The sequence below is a fragment of the Thermobia domestica genome, chromosome 16 (genome assembly GCF_964235325.1).
Source record: "Thermobia domestica chromosome 16, izTheDome1.hap1.1, whole genome shotgun sequence".
In the NCBI taxonomy this organism is placed as follows: domain Eukaryota; kingdom Metazoa; phylum Arthropoda; class Insecta; order Zygentoma; family Lepismatidae; genus Thermobia; species Thermobia domestica.
In genome coordinates, this window is record NC_137469.1 from 100625886 (window position 1) to 100645192 (window position 19307).

A 19307-nucleotide genomic window follows, 5' to 3' on the forward strand; every position below is an offset into this window, starting at 1 on the left:
AAAATTGCTGCGTGAGTACCTTCTGAAACATGTATTTTTGGATAAAGCACATATTAGTTCCTAAGTAAAGTATTGACCCGACTACGATAGGTCCCATAGTTTTGCAGCTATGGACCTTTAAAGTTCATTTTTTTCATGTTTTCGGCAGCCTATAACTCCGAAAGAAAGCATTTGTGCATCTAGGTTGGTCTATACTTTTCGTCTTATTTTGGTGTCAGGAATCATTTTCCAAACGTTGTCGGTGTTCTTTTGAAACACCCTATATATATATATATATATATATAAAAGATAGAGAGAGAAATAAGGGGAGAGCTTCTCAAATTAATGAAAAAAACCTGCAGTTTGCAGCACATAAGGTGTGGTGGTAACAGTGAGGATGCGTGTGCAGCGCCTGACCGTTGTTTAGTGCTGTACTGCATGAGGAATGGTACAATATCCCTTCGGAAACCCTTCATGACTCGCATGCCAGCACCCCACGAATCAGAACTTCCTGTAGACTAACGGTAGCCGCACGCTGCGTTAATCAGGTGAGTTGCATTTTCTGCAGGTGTTTCCATTATCTTGATACGCATCTGTCTACATATGTGACGTTTACTAGTAGTACGTTACTGCTATTTGTGAAAACAGGAACACTAGCAATGACATGTGTGAGAGGAATGAATTTTATATCACACAATCGTTGCATGGCTCTAGAGATATTATTACAACTTCAGGACTGTACAACTTTTAACCTCGATGAATCAGTATGGCGTGAAGTTTCCTCGTGTTGCAATCAGAGTCTATACGTCACAGCATCAAATCGCTCAGGTGTCAGATGTGTTCCTGAAGAACTGTGTACCACGCTGCTTGTATAAAAGTCAATAAGACATTGACACTGTCTGTAGGTACCGGCCAACCATATCCCAAACATGTACGATGCGCTACATGTCAAGGCTACCGTGCAGGCCGGGAAGCAGTGATTCCAGTCGTTCACTGAAGAAGAAGAAAGAAAAAAAAAATAAATAAATGCTCAATCCGAGATATATGGCAGCGAATTGTAGCGGCGCTCTTACATTAATAATCGCCCACGGCCTATGTTCTTCGGGATTATTTTGTCTTGCAAATATTTCTGCGAAATATGCGTCCAGTGTTTATTGATGACTTCGGTCTCTAAATTCCCTGATGTACCGGTCACTTGTGATTGCCCCTCATGCATAGCAACCATGATCGCATATTATACCCACTGATGTCCACATAATCACATTCCTTTTGGCGATGACGCTCAACAATGCTTGTAACGATGTTCACGCGCTATTGTGGCCTAAGGAGTTTCTGGTTCTGGAGTTCAATGGAAGCCGACGTAAAGGAATATGATCTGCCACTGCAGCATTCAGCATACGCCACTGAAACTCGACGATGATAAGTCCACACCTTTTTCCGTGCTCTATCGTCGAAATGCCACTTGGACAACACTATATGATCCGTTACGGCCAGTGATTTCAGTGAGAGGCACTGGGGGATTGCCCCTGGAACTACATATCTTTGATTGTACTCAACGTAGGTTAGCAGTATTTTAGCAGTACTACTTTCACCTCCTGTGTTTTGAAGGACCCCCTAGGGAAAATGTTTTGAAATCACCACTAGTTAGCTATGAGGAAATATGTCTGTTATCTAGTGGTGTAGAGACATTGCGCAGTCCACTCCCGGATCATTACTACTTACAAGTTTCTTCTGTCCATTGTTTCCATATACGCACAACTATAGTGGAAGTATGTTTTGCACGCGCACCACTTTTGCGGTGTAATAAGATGCTTTTCTGTACGCCAACCATGCGGCTCCGTTCGAACGTAGTCCAGTTTATATGGAAGCCTTCGATGTCGTCGAGGTATAATGAAGCTTGCTCTAAAATTTTCTGTTAGATTGTCCATGCTCCATTACCTGAGTGTTGAAGAAATTGCTCTCTCACGGTACTACTCCGAGCACGCATATGACATCCCATTGAAATTGTAATCGTTAGTATATCATATCCTGCCGTACAAATCATGTGAGATTGAATGTATTTCCGTTATTCCGTTAAGGTGCTGCAATTTTCACAAATAGCACTATATTTTAACATTAAAAGCGTAATATAATATTCACAAGAAGATAATTTCCTTGGAATTAAATCATAATACGAAAGTCAAGACAGTTGAAACATGTGAGGCCACTAGCCAGAATTAATATAAACTTTTTACACACTTACATTTGAAGGGTTTCTCTCCCGTATGGCAGCGCATATGAACTGTAAGATTGGTTCGACTTCTGCACCGATAGTCACACTCTTCACATTTGAAAGGACGCTCATCTGAATGCTGCAACCTGTGTGTCAGAAGCAGCTGGACTCGATCACAGTTATAGTCACCTGTAAATATAAATAAAATCTGAAAAATACCCAGAAAAGTTATATGTAATACGCGTATCAATTACTGTATATATATATATATATATATATATATATATATATATATATATATATATAACAATCCCACATTATTACCCATAATAAAGTTACCTTGACAGACTAGAACCATATGTTTCACTTGCCACGCAAATGCTCTACTACCATGCGATCCAACAGTCGCACACATACAAATTCAACTGTCTATACATAGTGCTATAGTTGAAGAGTTTCATCGGCTACCGCAAGATTGCACCATGGTTATTAACAACACCTCTCGATGCTACTGAGATGTGTATTGAGTACAGGACGCTTGTATTAGTGCATTGTGTGTTCCTTGATAAACATATTGGTTTCCCAAGAGCAAATAATTTTCATTACTGAACATTATTTTGCTAGTGAATATTCGTATGCACATGTTGCAGATGAATTTCGTAGGAAATATCCTGATGTGGCAGTACCTAGTAATTCAACCATTACGAGATTAATCGCTCGTTTTAGAGAAAGTGGATCTGCTGCAGACAAGAAGAGAACCGGAAGACCGCCCATTTTGAATGATGCTAAATTGGCTGAAGTTAAAAATGTGATGCAGCGTTCGCCCTCAAAGAGCTTGTGAAGACTATCAACGCACTTCCAGATTTCATATGGAAGTGCTCAGAGAGCAATGAAGAGGTTACACTTTCGTGCATATTATGTTCGCAGTGTTAAGGAATTGAAAGAGCCGGATAAAGATAAGCGCGTAGTGTACTGTACAAGGTTTCGTCCATTTGTTGACAATCATGAAGTTGCTCAGTTTGACTTTGTTTTCTTCACTGATGAGGCATGGTTTCACCTTAGTGGCTACGTAAACAATCACACGCTCGAATTTGGTAAACGGGACAGCCATTTCGAACATATGTTGTGAAAATATATAGTATTATATATAATAGTATTAAGAAGTATTACTTAATGGCGTCTGGTTTATTATTATTATTTTGATGTGCGAGACTTTTGGACCACAAGTTACTATCACCGACAGGAAAATGAAGGCAACTAATTGTTGCGAAATTCTACCGTTCGACATAATATGTGTCTGTTCCACAATAACTTTCGTAAAATTTATCTAATTTTAACGAAGCCTGGTGTGCAGTTTAGTCAAGACTTAGAAAACAAACTTATTGTTTAGGGTTGAAATTCGTGAAGAATAATAGATTAAACTAGTTGATTGAGTTGAAGTTTAACGTCACTTTCATCAGCGTGACTATATGAGGCGGGGACTTACAGCTTAACGTGGGATCCAAACCACATGAGCTCCCGTCGGGAATCGAACCCGAGTCTCCGCGCCAGAGACGCATATGTTAACCATATAGCCACGAGAGAGCTCAAAGAATGAAACCTGCTCTTTATTATAAATATTGACAAACAAAGGGAGTGTTGGCGATTTACATACAAATTTTAGAATACTTTATTCGTATACAAATTGACTGTACACATGGTCCTCTTCATCATTCTTTATTGAGCAACTATTATCTTCTATTTGGGTTTAATTGGAATTCACAACACTCATTCTTCGACGCGGGGTTATAATCGCAATCTGACAGCTTTCACCAGTACATAGATAAACACAATAACTATTAGTTACAAGGTGTGATCAAAAAGTACGGTGAATATACTTGCACAGTGACATCTATCAACGTTATATCTATTTCAACTAGTAAGCCCGGTAGCCTAAACCTTTGGTACAGTCAGTGTCGAGTTTGAATGAGTTGTTATATGTCAGTTGGCTTCCAGAGGCAGAAGAGTGAGGACGTGTTTAGAGTATCTGTCTCGTGTCAACATTTTGTTTTAAACTGCAAAAAAGTGACAAAGAAACTAACGAAATGTCAAAACCAGTGTATGGCGATGAAGCGGTGGCATTGAAGACTGTTTGCGAGTGATATGAGCTATTCCAAAGGGGCAAGGAGTCTTGAAAACCAGCAACGATCGAGACGTCCTTCGATATCAAAAACATACGAAAACGCGCAAAAAGTGGTACAGATGCTTTATTCAAACAGGTGAATAACTATTCGAGAGCTATTCGAAGAACTAAACATCTTGTACGGGTCTGTGAAAAGCATTTTAACCATCGATTAAATGGGCAAGTGGCCTCCTTCTTCATCACGAAAACGAGCCTTGCCACACCTTGCATTTGATCCACGAGGTTTTGGTCGAAAAAATATTTCTGTCTGTCCACATTTACTGTGCTCTTCAGATATAGCATCATGCGACTTCTGGCTCATCCAAAAATTAAAACCGTGCTTTGACACCATTCCTGATATTGAGAGGACTACGAGAGAGCAGCTGAACGCCCGCTGAACTGTTCAAAATTCTTCTAGAAATGCTTCCAGTCTTGAATTCAACGTTGGGATAAGTGCACTGCTAGCTAAGAACAGTACTTTGAGAGAAATTAAAACGAATTCCATGTAAGCTTATTATTCTGTTTCTAGACCTCGTATCTTGAAAATATTCACATCTTCCCAGATACTCTACCTCATAAACCTAACTCAGACTACATCTTGCCTTCCAACTGACTCTCAACCGGTCTCTCAAAATACAAATCAAATTAGACGACAGAGTATGTGCCTTATTCGCAAGACACTTTCCATACTACAACTATTATGCAATAGAAACAATACCCAGCACAATCTACCCCACGTTACAAATTTGCACATATACATTATGTGGTAAGAAAACAACTGCCCATAACTTTTGTAGAACTTATTCGATATTAATTACTTTTCATTAAGCACTTCCAAGCATAGCCTCTATTTGAGACTAAAATCGGCCAAGGGTAAACAGGATGAATTTAACTCGAATTTCGAAGTTTATATATATAGATAATATATCAAAACAATTTTCCACGATAATTTTCTTAAAGATTATCCGATTTTGATGTAATATGGCGCATATTTTATTGTGGCTTTCCAATCACCTCCATTACTGAGATTGAAATCGATTAAAAATTAGAAAATGAATCTCATATTTTGGAATAAATAGTCCAAATAAATTTCGCAAAAAAAATCATTCGATTTTTATAAAACATAGGGCCTGTTTTCTTTGAGAATTAAGAATTACCTTATTGTTTCAAGCTTAAATTAGAGACAAAAGAATAGATTGACTACTTAAGAAATGTTAACTATAATTTTTGCAAAAATTACCAATTTTCACTTTTTTTTCTTTATTATTATTAAAAAAAAAAATCGTCCTAATGCGCCTACTGTTTAGCGTTAAGCTCGGATACGGGGAGATTCGCACTCCCAAATTTAAGACATGTTACAGAGTAATTTCCGTTGGGAAATTTCCGATTTTTATGAAACAGTATACAGTCATAAGATCTTAAACCTATTAGTTGGAATTGAAATTGGCCAAAAGCGACGTGTTGAAGTCCCGCAAAGAAAGAAATTCTTATGCTCACTTGTACAGTGTATGCAATTCTGCTAACTCTAAGAGGAGCTAGGAACATTCTGCTCACTCTGGAAGTGGAGGAAGAGCTAGGAATTTTGCTAACTCTGGAGAAGCTATTAAAGGTCTGCTCTAGAGGATGAGGAGACAAGAACATTCTCCTAACTCTGGAGAAGCAGAGGCGGAAAAAGGAGCATTTTGCTAACTCTACAGAGAACATAAGTGATTACTTTTCCCCTAAACCAAAGTGCATACACATTTTACGTAGAATTATTTTCATACAAAATGAAAGCATGTACAACTACGTTCTTCTGTGGTATTTTCTGACTTCATTACGTACAAATGGGCGCTCGAAAAGTTTTGCACAATGGGCCGTAACTTTTTTATGATTAGGACTCGGATCACACCATTTTTTGGATGTACTTGTGTCCCTTATATTGAAGTTGTATAATAAATTTTCTTCCTCTATTTACAGATACGCCCACAATAGAGAAGGAAGTAGACAAGCGCATTCGTCAACCGCTGTCTTTTCTTTAGAATTCAATTGTGTTAAAAGTCAAATTTTATCGATCAGTCATCTTTCATTCTCCTTTCACAGTTTCTGACGCGAAACGTTTATTACCGAGTGATATTTTTATCTCATCCACAACGCCATAATTAGATCTCACTTTCCTACTTGAATCAAGAGAGAAGTTGTGTGTACTCCCCCCCTTTTTTTTTCTAACATATACAAAAGTCTCAGCCAACATGGACTGACAGTTTATTACTGAAGATACAGTGAAAGAAAAAACTTGTGTTTGTTGTACAGAAACTTAAGGGTAAAGAATGGCAGACAATATGCTTTAAGGACAATATACTTCTTCCAGCCTACGTCCATCTATGAATTCGGAGAAAAGGATAGAAGGAAATAATATTTAACAGTGTTGAATACCTATGCCTTGTTTATTTTTTAGCTCACCGATTTATATGGGGAATCATTCTTCTGTTTTCTTTAAAATTAAAATGTGATTTTAATATTGGGTAACGGACACTATACGATACATATCACAAAATCCAACCAGGAGAAATGTTATTGAGAAAGGTTTAAGAGAAGATGAAAATCATATAAATTCCAAATTTCATCAGGATATAGAGGTGTATGTAATTTTTCATGATTTGAATTCAATTATTTCTTCTTCAAATCTATTTAAATTAAATGTCCCTTCCTTCATGAAAATTAATTTTTGTTATATATAATTTAACTATTCAATGATCATATTTAATTTTAGTAATATAACATATATCATGTAAAGTTCTTCTTAGGTAGAGCATAGGTACAGCAAATTATATACGGGAACGTTTTCTCCCACTATCAAATTTTATTATAAAAACCTTCCTGTTATAAACAGTATGATATAAAATCACTTTAATATAAATAATCCTCTAATAATTGGGTAAAGAAAGATATCCCAAGGCCTGAGCAGCCTACAGAAGGATCTCCACAGAACTCCGAACAAACTAAGTGAGTGGATTTAGGATCCCCAATGCTCCATGCAGGCCGGGTGGATGAGGTTAGGAATCCCATAGAGTTCCGAGCAAACTAAGTGGGCAGGATGGGAGGCCTAGAGCTCCGAGCAAGCTAGAGGCTTTTGGATTAGGTAACTCCCAGAGCTCCAAGCAAGTTAAGGGAGTGGTAACCAGTTGTAGACTGATACCAACTGTGGAATTTCTTCCGGTTTTATAGCTGCTTCAGAGTGGCAGTGGCGCTGTTTCGTCACATGACTAGTGGTGTCGCTGTTGTCCCTTTCGACTGCCACTGTAGTAGTTCGTAGTAGGACGCACATGGTGTTGTTTATAAATAAAACATGTGTTGTTTGTAAACAGATCCATGTTCAGGATATCACAATATATAATACAAATTAATTTGAGAAAAGCAACGGGGTATTTAACTAGATTTGAAGAAGAAATCAGAAAAATCACACCATTAAAATTCCAGTTCATTTCAAAGCAGAAATAAATTTCCCATATAAATCAATGGACTAATGAAGATGGTGTACACATTCAAAAACCTTAACGCATTAAATTACTTTCAACAATATATTTCCTTTCACTCACATGAATCACATTTAAATGGCGGGCCCCGGAAATGTGTCTTCATATGATTATAATAATCTTTGTTCCAATTGCACATAAACCCACATACTCCACACTTATATGTAACGTCTTTGGAATGGATATGAGCAACGTGTTGCTCGAGATATGATGTATCTTTAGCTACGTAGCTGCATAGGTGGCATCTGACTCCTTGTCCTGATTTCTCTGCATCTGCAAAGAAAAAGAAAAGAATATTTTGAAATACTAAACATAAAATACATTAGCAAAAAATTCAGTGTTTTACCTGGACTCTATTTTCTGGTAATATTTCGTTCACGTTTTAACCTGGACCTTTTCGGGCAGAGTTGATTATGAAAACGGATACCGTAACTTAATGAATTACAACTTAAGGGGCTAAACTGACCCATGATTACAAATACTCACTTGGACTAACCCTACCTCTTTTTAACAAGCCATCCACTTCTCATAACGATGCACACGTAACTTTAATACTTAAGTTAAAGCAAGATCTCATTTGCCCAACGATTTGATTAATTCCGTTTTATTTTTTTACGAGGGTAAGTCAACTGAAAACCATAAAAGTAGAAATAAAAATCCGCATATGGCGCCAGTGAGCTGTAAGTTGGCATGCCTGTTTACGATAGTATGCCGGATGTCTCCTAGGTGGCAGCAGCCGGCAGATGCACAAACACCGGCGCAAAACAGTTCCAAAATGCCAGCCCCACTAGCCACATGCACCAGCGAGGAGCAGCGTTCTGTGATTCGGTTTTTGCGAAGTGAAGGTGTGAAACCGATTGACATTTTTAGTCATGGATCGGCACATCATATTGTGAATGATGTTCTCCAGTTTCATAAGGTGTCTGCAAGATGGGTGCCCCGACAACTGACGCCTGAACTGAAACAGCGACGTGTTGATGCGTGCGAAGACCTTTTGTGGCGTGCTGAACGTGACGGTAATGACTTCCTGTCACGAATCGTCACTGGTGACGAAACATGGGTGCATTACCATCAGCCTGAAACAAAGCGAGCGAGCAAGGAGTGGCGGCAGGAAGTTCCACTCCGATGAAGAGGTACGCAACGCGGTGCACGAGTGGTTGCGCCGTCGTCCAAAAGACTTTTTTTCTGCAGGTATTCAGGCTCTTCCGAAGCGCTGGCGGACTTGCATTGAACGAGGAGGGGACTATGTTGAAAAGTGATTTACTTCTGTACCCTGTGTGACCAATAAATAATATTTAAAAAAATACTTATGGTTTTCATTTGACTCCCCCTCGTACATACATACAAGTGTAGTTTTCCACAGATTTGAGTGGCATTTTTTCGTTCCTTTTCTTAACAAGACTGTTCTTTTTGAAATGTTCTTTAAACTGTTATTCTATTGGCTGGCAGCAAATTAAAAGTTACGGATTTGCCTAGGGTAATCAGTGACCTCAGTTATTCAGGACCTAAATTAATGACTCAAAGAACCCGTAGATTCAAAACATCAGAAACATTAATCAATCAACCAGGACTGTTTCACCATTTCAAGGCGGCCCTACTTCATGTTATCCTTCAATCTCTGTGACTCACTCAAAGGCTTTTTTCGGTACTTTTTCAAAACAACTCATTAAGTATCCCGAGTAAGTTTGTGAAGCGAATATAAATTGTCCCGTCTATTTTAGATGATCTGGTTTAGTAATCCACCATATTCAGTTTCAGGTATAAATTGTGGAGTTTTTCGTCACATAACTTTCTCTATGCACTTTTGTTTTTCACACTGAACATTCTCACAGAAGTTTGTAAAAAAAGTAGATGTGTTTTATGACAATTATCTACTTTTTATTTACTCACGTTTTTGTCTTACTGTAATATTTTCATTGCTGTTGATATCGTTCCAGCGTAGACTATTCAACAAGTACTTTCTACAATTCTTCCAATTTATTGATTGATTGATTTATGTCCTTTGTTAGCTCAATGAGATCTACAGTTTAAAAGTGACATATGAAACATTGTAGCGCATTCGATGCTGTCCAATCGGTAACAGAACTTGTAACCTCATGCATTAAAGACTAGCACTGTAGCCACTAGATTAAACAGGATACTTTTTTTCTAGAGTATGGTTAATGACTGGAGTTCCTTTTCTCCCCATCACTTTGTTGTAATTTAATTAGTAATGTTAAGGCAATAAACAATATTGAAAATTTAGAAAGTACTTCATCTCGTATTTACCAAGTCCTATTAAATAAAATAACAAATAGTTCCGGGTCTTTTCTTATGGCCTAGAAACGAAAAGGGACAGTTTATGAGTAAGTCATAATTGTGGGTCTCTACACATTTTTCGTTAATACTTCGGAATTTCGGAAAATAACTTTCCCTACTATGACATTAGAACAAAGTTTTAATTAAGACAAAGATAACGATGCGAACAGAAACAGAAATTACTGTGTTATTTTCTTACATAGTCTTCACTTACATTCACACTTATCCCATCCTTTCACAAGATTAAATATCTCCTGTTCATAAATCCCTGTGTTAATGTGCGTACGGCAGCTTTCACGTCTTCACTGGTGGTGAAACATTACCCTTTTAATATCTAACTAACTCTATGGCCTATGGAACCCGGAGATTCAATGCCGCGTTTACAAAAGCTCTCCATTGACTTCTGTCCTCAGCCAACTGGATCCAGTTTCTACTTTGTATTCCTATTTCTCCGAGATCCATCTTAATATTGTCCTCCCATCTGCGCCCATGTCTTCCTAATGGTCGTCTTCCGGATGAACTTCGTTAAAATTTTGAAAGCATTTCTACTATATTTCATTCTGGCTACATGACCTGCCCACCTGAGCCTCCTAGATTTGATGACCATAACAATGTTTGGTAAACGGAATAAATTATGTGGTTTCTCGTTATGAAGTTTCCACCATTCCTTATTCCCGTTTCTCCTGGATCCGAATATCTGTCTTTCGATCTTCTCAAATACTTTCAGTCTACGTTCTTTAATCAGAGTAAGCGGCCATGTTTCGCAACTATACAGAACAACAGGCATGATTATCGTTTTACATATTTTAAGCTTCAAATTTCTAAACAGATTTCTCAACAATGACAAAAAATTTTGAATTGAATAATAACACAAATTCCCTGCTCTGAGTCGACATTTAATTTCTTCGTGAATATGGCTTTGGTCTGTTAATATCGATCCTAGATATTTGAAAGTATCCACTTTATCGAAGGTATTTGATATTTTTTACTCTTTTAATTCCTTCCTCAAAGCACTGCATATGAATTGCAGTACTGGAGGTCAATGTGCCCACTCGTAATGAACAACAGCCCTCTGTTGACCTTAGGCTAGGTTCACACAACACCTCTTCTCTCCATACCTGTCACTCACGCACTGCTCAACTCTTGCTTCTCTTCTGACACGCACACGAACAATACCCGTTATTCTTCATTATACCAACATCTCTGCTAGCGCTACGTGCACGGATATTTTGAGTGCTATTAGGCAATGGAGGGAATATTCTTACATTATCTCAGCATATTGCAAACCTCAACCTTTCTTCAGCTGCATAGCTACATGAGATCTGAACTTACTGTTTATATGAAGATTCAAACCACATATAGCTCTGGTACATGGAGTCCAAGGTTCGATCCCAGCTCGCACCTAGTGAACTTTGTGGAGGACCAACACAGTGTGCGTGGGTTTCCTCAAAGTTCTCTCGTTTTCTCTCACTTTACTCATTCCACCATTCATTTATTTCTCATCATTACCGTCTCCTTTAGTCTAGCAGGCATAACCGTGGGACGTAAAACTGAAAGATTTCATTTTTTTGCCAAACCACATATATATTCCAATCGTAAGTTGAATCCTTATTAAAGGCACAGCAAGGTCAAGGAAGTCTTTTTACTTTAAATGTTCCATCTGACCGCCCTGTAAATGTAGCAACTTAATGGAAATTATGCACTTTCCTTATCTGAATTAAAAACAAGTAAATATCCGAAGTTAAAAAAAAAAAAAAAAAAAAAAAAAAACTAAATAGGGTTGTTAGATTGCCTAGGTATCAAATACACTCTACGGGTCTATATTCCACGAACTAATTCTAGGATCTTAAATATAAAATTATCTATAATTATTTATCTATGTAATTTTTGACTTACATATATTGTTAACTTATTCACAAGGAATATAATTTTATTGTAACAAAGAGCTAGGTTTAAATTCTTTTTTTTATTTTTATTGTTGTGTCTGTATTATCACATGGTAACTAACAATATTTTTATTTAATGATTTGATAAAGATGGAGAAAAATTTTAAATAAGTTTCTATGGAAATGAAACGTACAATAAGATTTCTATTTTCAAGTCTATAATATTAACACTTAATAGGAAGGATAAGATTAACTGTTGTAAATTCATTACGGAATGAGTTTTACGAGAAAGCGGATGCATCAAACCTGTTCAAAATAATGCAGTATATTCTCGCTATACCAGTCAGTAATGTCGAACAAGTGTTTTAGCGTTAAAAAAAGCTTTAAGATTAGACGATACAAAAATATGAATAACAAGGTAGGACTTCTTAATAACTAGTCTTTAATATTATTGTCATCAGTTTGGTACAGTATACGATTGGTTAGGAGTAATGGTAGTGTTAGTAATATAAAAGAGTAGAAGTGAGTGACATCATCGCCTAGGCCATATTACTACAAATAGAACTTAAAATACTCCTTTTGTCATGAGAATTAGGGACATGGGAGGATTTTTGAAAATACATATATTAATGGGGGTAAAGAGGTGTTTACATAAGGCATGTACCGAATTAAATCTGCCCTTTTTAAAGTGGTGTAGAACCTTTATTACGCATTGTATAAGTTTATGTTTTACATTTATTGAGAGCAAGTACATTGACTTAAAGTATGCTCAAAGAAACAATGCAAAGAATTCATGGATTGTATTCATGGCGCAGCTTCTTGCGGATTCCTTTCATTAGGATTTCGACAGACATTTTCTTGATCGTCCTGGCAGCAGCAATCCACTTTCGCTGAAACTTCTGAATAGTTTTCGTAGTCTCACCTGTCTTCCTCAAAACGCCTTTCACTCGCGCCCAATAACGCTCGATAGGCCGGCACTGTGGGACGTTAGGTGGTGTACGGAATGTTACAGTGGGTTCATGTCTTTTTTGACAAATTCGATCCCGTTGTTCTTCATGAACTCTATCGTCGCTTTGGCGTAGTGGGCTGGGGCGAGATCAGGCCAGAATATAGTGGGGACATCGTGCTTTCGAATTAGTGGCAGCAGTCGCTTCTGTAAGCACTCTTGGACAGACCTGTGTGTTCACCGTACCCTTCGTGACAAAAACTGAACTCCTTTCTCCGCACTCGCAGATCGCCTGCCACACAAGATATTTCTCGTCGAATTTCCCCACTGCAACCGTTGTTTCGGATCGTGGGAGATGCTGTCCAGATGAGACAGTATAGAATTGTTGGCCAGGAAGCGCTGAAAAGTCGGCCTTGACATAGGTTTCGTCGCCATAATAATGTGGCGTTTTTCGCGTCCGAGGTAGTCATAGAGTTTGCGAGCACGTGATGTGATGACTGTGCGCTGATTTTCTGAAACACGTGGCACCTTCTGTTTTTTGTATGTCCTCATACCTTCGCGTTGCTTCGATCTCTGTACCATGCTGATACTTGTGTTGTACTTCCTGGAAACATCCCTGGCCGAAGCACTTGGATTCTTCTTTATGGCACTCACGATCCTTTTGTGAAGTCGAGGGTCACGTGGGCCGTAAGGATTTCGATTGTGTGGTTGTCCTTCGATCGACTGAGTCGTAATGTACTGTGTCAGTATGGTTTGGACAGTTCTGCGCGGTATTTTCAGGACCTTCGCAATCGAACTCCACGGGCGACAAGGATTGTGGAGCCATTCATCGACGACTTGTTGAAGGTGATCTCTTTTCATTCATTGCTGTATCTGTACCTTGCAACATAAAACAATGAAAAGTACATAAATTTTTAAGTTAACGTACGTGCTATCAATATATGTAAAACATAAACTTGTACAATACGTAATAAAGGTACTACATCAATTTAAAAAGGGCAGATTTAATTCGGTACATGCCTTATTCGGCCAAGAATGTATCTCACGAATACCTTAAATCAGAGAAATGAAACTCCGCATATAAATTCTTCATTAACAATAAGGAAATACCTATGTCAGCGTTTTTGAAAATTCCGCTCCTAATGGAAACACTTCTAAAATACTCAAACTTCCGTTTGGTTTAATCTTGGTTCCGTTCCGTTTGGTAAGTACCAAATGTGGGGGTACGTTTAAGTTGGAGATCTGAAATTTCGGTACAGACTTTTAATTAAAAATAAGGAGACGCGTATTTCAGCGTGTCAAAGATACTGAAATGTCTTTTTATTTATTCACAAAGTGCCGAATTTAGGGATTCGCTTAAGTTGGAAATGTGAATTCGATACAAAGACTCTTCAATAAAAATAATAGAAAATGTTTTTCAACCTTTTTTGAAAATTCCGTTTCTAAGGGGGAAAAATGGGAGTCATTTCTATCATATCCAAATTTTACTTCTTTATTAAGACAGTACCTAATGTGAAATATGTTTAAGTTGAAGATGTGAAAATGGGTATACAAACTTCTAAGTTTGCGAAAATTCCGCTTCTAAAGGGGAAAAAAGGAATTCTTTCTCTAATATTACGATTTTCCTAAATTTATTCACAAAATGCTTAATGTAAGAATTCGTTAAGTTGGAGGTGTGAAATTCGTGATTTAAACTCTTAATTAAAAATAAGGAAACACGCATTTCTGTGCTTTTGAATATTCTACTCCTGAAAGGGGAAAGGGTACAATCGGTACTATTATACTGAACAGTGCAAGTGATTTACTTATAGACACCCATGCCATATTAATGTACACTCATCGGCTTAAACATTATGACTTACTTTTTGAACGAAATTGTTGACTGACGTGAGAGGCACGAGGCATAGCACCACCAACAATAAATACTAAGAAAAGAATTCCATTATGGACCTAAGTAAAATAAGTTTCAAATTTTGAATATGCCCTGTTTCTTCGTTGCTTAAATAAAAAATAATTAATTATTATAAAATGAAAAGACAATAAATGAGATATTAAAATAAATATGTAAAATTTTAATGTTAATGAATTTGTAATTTTATTATGTAGTGCGGTTCAAAAAGTAATGTAACTATCATATATGTGTTATATAAACTAGTGTACGGTCCAGAGTTCTTTCTTAAATTAAGAATAATTTAAGAATTCCCATGGTTCAGGAGCCATATACAGTACAACGATGATGTTGTATGTTGTCATTATATATTTAATATAGGAATCAGGGCAGCAGTGCTCAAGCACTAGCCACAAAATAGAGAAAAAAACAATGTAAGAAATATTTGAAGGTTGATCAACATATTTATATTATTACGTTGCTTTAGTGATGGTAGTCGTTGTCAAGGGAATGCTTTTAAGATATAACTACTTTCACCTAAGGATGTATCCCAGGGGGAGTATGGGGTCCAAAACTAATACGAAAAACAGAGTATATCACGAGTCTCTCAAATTAGAAAATGAAATTCTGTATATAAACTCCCTATTACAAATAACTGGAAACGGGGCCGAGCATTTTGCAAAATTGTCGTTTTAAGTGGGAGGGGAGAGGAGCGGCAATTTATATATATATATATATATATATATATATATATATATATACAGACGCGGATCCAGGATATGATCAAGGGAGGGGCCGCTTTATCTACTGTAAAGAAGGATTGAAGCCTATTTTATCCAGTGTATACCTGAGCGACAAGGAAGGGGGCTATAGGCCCCCTTGGATCCGCGTGTCATTGGGATCGATGCTAATTGTTTGTGATAACAGAAAAACGGCATACTCGTTTCAAATGAATTTTTGAACATAGTTAGAAGCTACCAAAAGTGTTTTTAGCATGTTACTCTGATTAACGGTCGTATCCTAAGGGGATAGAAGAGATCAGATTTCGTAACAAAAACAGAGTATATTATGGGTTTTTATAATTACTTTCATTGAAACACGTATTGTAAGGGAGTTCTAATATTTTCTATAAACCTACTCTCCCCGTGCGACGAACGAAAATTTCAGTTATAAGTTTTAGAAGTAACGGTGATAATAATATGCATAGAAACCTTCAGTTTATAATTTGTATCCCGATTACACAAATCCCACTGGTCTCGGAGCTTGCCTACAATTCAATCTGGCAATCTTAAATCTAAAGTGCAACAGCACTGACTTTAGAAACTGTACTCACTTGTACCATCTTCTTCCTTTCCATTCTCTCCATCTTCATTCGATTTATCTTTATGAATGATTTTCGTCTTCTTTAAAAGAGATCTTGCTATTAATTTTCTTTTCCGAATTCTTTTCAGCATTGCCAAACGCGTAGCTGACGTACGGCCCAACTTTGATAACCTTATTCTTTGCCTACGCCGCTTTTTAAATTTACACAAACGCTGGATGCTATCCGTCTCATTTATGCCACCTAAAAGAAAGAAAGAAAAATCTTTACTTGTATAATATATATTGTACATATATAAGAATGTCAGATAAAACTTCTATTATCACCCAAACTGAAATACTTCCATAAAGTCAATAAAACCTGAAAATACAATCTTCAGTGCTAATGCATTTGGATTTGAAACTATTAAGTCAATGCTTTAAAGTTCATTAAGAAATGTTATATTGACAAATTTGCAACGACTTTCATTTTTTTCTTTCCAAAATACAGCAAAAAAAAGTAATAAAAACTTACACTTTATCAATGCAACTACACTGGTGAAAATGTATTTAAGAATACACCCTATACATCGTCCGATTCAAACGAAATTCGTACCACAAAATGTGTGTCGGGCATAGTATTAATAGTTCGAAGGCCGAAACAATGAAGCTAAGTAACTGGTATTAGATTTACAGATGCTAAATATAGTAATAACAGTAATAATAATACGGATCTCTAGATCTAATACCAGTTATTTAGCTTCAGTGTTTCGACCTTCGAACTATTAATACTAAGCCCGACATACATTTAGTGGTGCTGTATAAGGCTCTACCGGAGTAGTTTTAACAGTGTGGGGCTTATTTTCTATGTTTACCACTTTGAGAGCAGCGAGTTTATAATTTTAAGTTTGTTAAGCTTTATAGACTACGTTGGTTGGTACTAGGCACTGAATTTATGATCCTTAAAATTAAGTTTATCTATCTTTTAAGTTGTACGTCCCATGGTTATGCCGAATAGGATAAATAAGACGGCGATGAGGGGAAATTAAGGAATTGATGGAATAAAGGAAGTGGGAGGAAACGGGAGAACCCCGAGAAAACTCACGTACACTGTGTTTGTCCACCACAGGGTTCACTTGGCGCTTAAAATTAAGTTGTGATACATAGATGGTATATTTATTTATTTGAACAATACCTGTAAGGAAACATTAGCAGATTATTGTTATATTATTATTATTATTATTATTATTATTATTATTATTATTATTATTATTAATGAAGAAACATACACCATTTTAAACAAATAAAATGTTTGAACTCATCATATTGTTTCGTAAATTCACAGAAGTTGTATTATAGAATTAATTGATTAAAAAAAACTTCTAATAGTTACTTATATGCTGCAATAGACACACTACACGCACAAATACACTGTAAATAGAATACTTATAGTGTATTCACTCAAAGGAGTGTAGTTCGGCAAACCTCTTTCAGTTCCCATGCTGACTTTTATTACAACAGCATTCCTTCCTCCCTCCATCCTTCTTTTGACCGCATTTGTGGGATTACAACGTCTTAATGGCTAATATGAAACAGATGTCAGGCAATGTAAGAAAAGGAAGCTGGACTTAGGAACAGAGAATCGAGTATTGCATACATATTTAAGGAAACCAGAGTGGAAAAAAATCATGATTTTTTTTTAAAAAAAACATTTTTGTTGATTTTTTTATTTAAATCGATTTTTTAAATTTAAATCAAATCTTTTTCCTCGTATAATACAAGTCGCGAACTGAAGAAAAAGCATTAGGAATTAGTATTAAATGCTAATTATGCCATTTAAGTGAAAGTATTGGGGTTGAATTTTGAATTATCCCCAATCGTTAACCTATATCAATCCCAAATAATGTTTCTTAACCCTTTTAAATTATGGCTTTTTTTAAAGGTAAATTATAGACTTTCAGTCAAGCAGCTACAGCATCATCCCAATTTATCCTAGGATCATGGTACACTCATCACTCTCTTTAGACTAGAACAGCTTTTGAAACGGCAACATTCACATTTCCCTATCATGTCCCTGAAGCGGAAAATTTTGAGAGTAATCGGCATAAAAAAAAAAAAACCCTCTGGATTCCCCTGTGTTAACGCACAGATCTCAAAATCAACTAGGAAATACTAAGGGCTGTACTAAATGTGTATACAAAATTTCAAGATTCTATCTTGAGTAGTAAGGGTGAGGAAGCTATTTAACAATGAGCTAAGAACATTCCCACAATGCCCCAGATGACCCGGATGTAATATAAAGATTTCCTCAGACATCCCTATTTATCCTAGGATCATGATTTGTACATTATTCTCTTCAGAATAAAACAAATTTTCAAACGGTACCCTTCAAATGTCTCCATCATGTATCTGGGGCGGGGAAATCACGAAAAAAGGATTTTTCTGTTAAAAATATCTTTTTTCTTAAATTTTTACCTCTGTGGACCCCTCCCCCTGTTTTAAGGCAGAGATCTGAAACAAACCTGAAAAATACTGAGGGGTGCACTGAGTAAATGTGCCAAATTTCAGTCTTGTAGGTGCAAAAGTAAGCCCACGAAAAATAATATTCCCCAAATACCCCAGATTCCCGTATAAAACAGGATCTCAGGTAACAGTTTCCTGAGACATCCCTATTTATCCTAGGAGCATAGTACGTACATCATTTTCTTCAGAACAGAACAGCCTTTCAAACGGTACCATTCATATGTCTCCATCTGAGGCGGGAAAATCACGAAAAAAGCTATTTTTGTTAAAAATATCCATTTTGAAACATTTTTGCTCTCTGGACCCCGCTGCTTCCACGCAGAGATCTGAAAACATCTGAAAATTATAAAGGGGTGCACTGAACGATTGTGTAAAATTTCAGTCTTCTGAATGCAAAATGTAACCCGCCAAAAAATAATAATAATACGCATAACAAAAAATATATTTTTAAATTTATGACGTCATCACACACTATGCTTCAACGCAGAAAGGCATGGAAGCATATGTAACGTGTTCTAAAATGCCCACAGTTTTGAAGAAAACGAAGTAAAAATCCTTATTGGTACTTTTTAATCGAATAATGAAGATTCTACCCTATCA

General features: G+C 36.7%; 1 protein-coding gene across 2 annotated transcripts in view; it reads right to left on the reverse strand.

The window, feature by feature from the left end:
• LOC145673274 (uncharacterized) overlaps positions 1–19307 on the reverse strand; it is a 66804-nt gene that overhangs the window by 13862 nt on the left and 33635 nt on the right. For both annotated transcript variants that reach the window (XM_081742816.1, XM_081742817.1), the window contains exons 5-7: positions 16219–16449; positions 7931–8140; positions 2222–2380 (exon numbers count right to left, since the gene is read on the reverse strand). In XM_081742816.1, coding sequence (XP_081598942.1) covers positions 2222–2380; positions 7931–8140; positions 16219–16449 — 600 coding nt within the window. The remainder of the gene's footprint in view (positions 1–2221; positions 2381–7930; positions 8141–16218; positions 16450–19307) is intronic.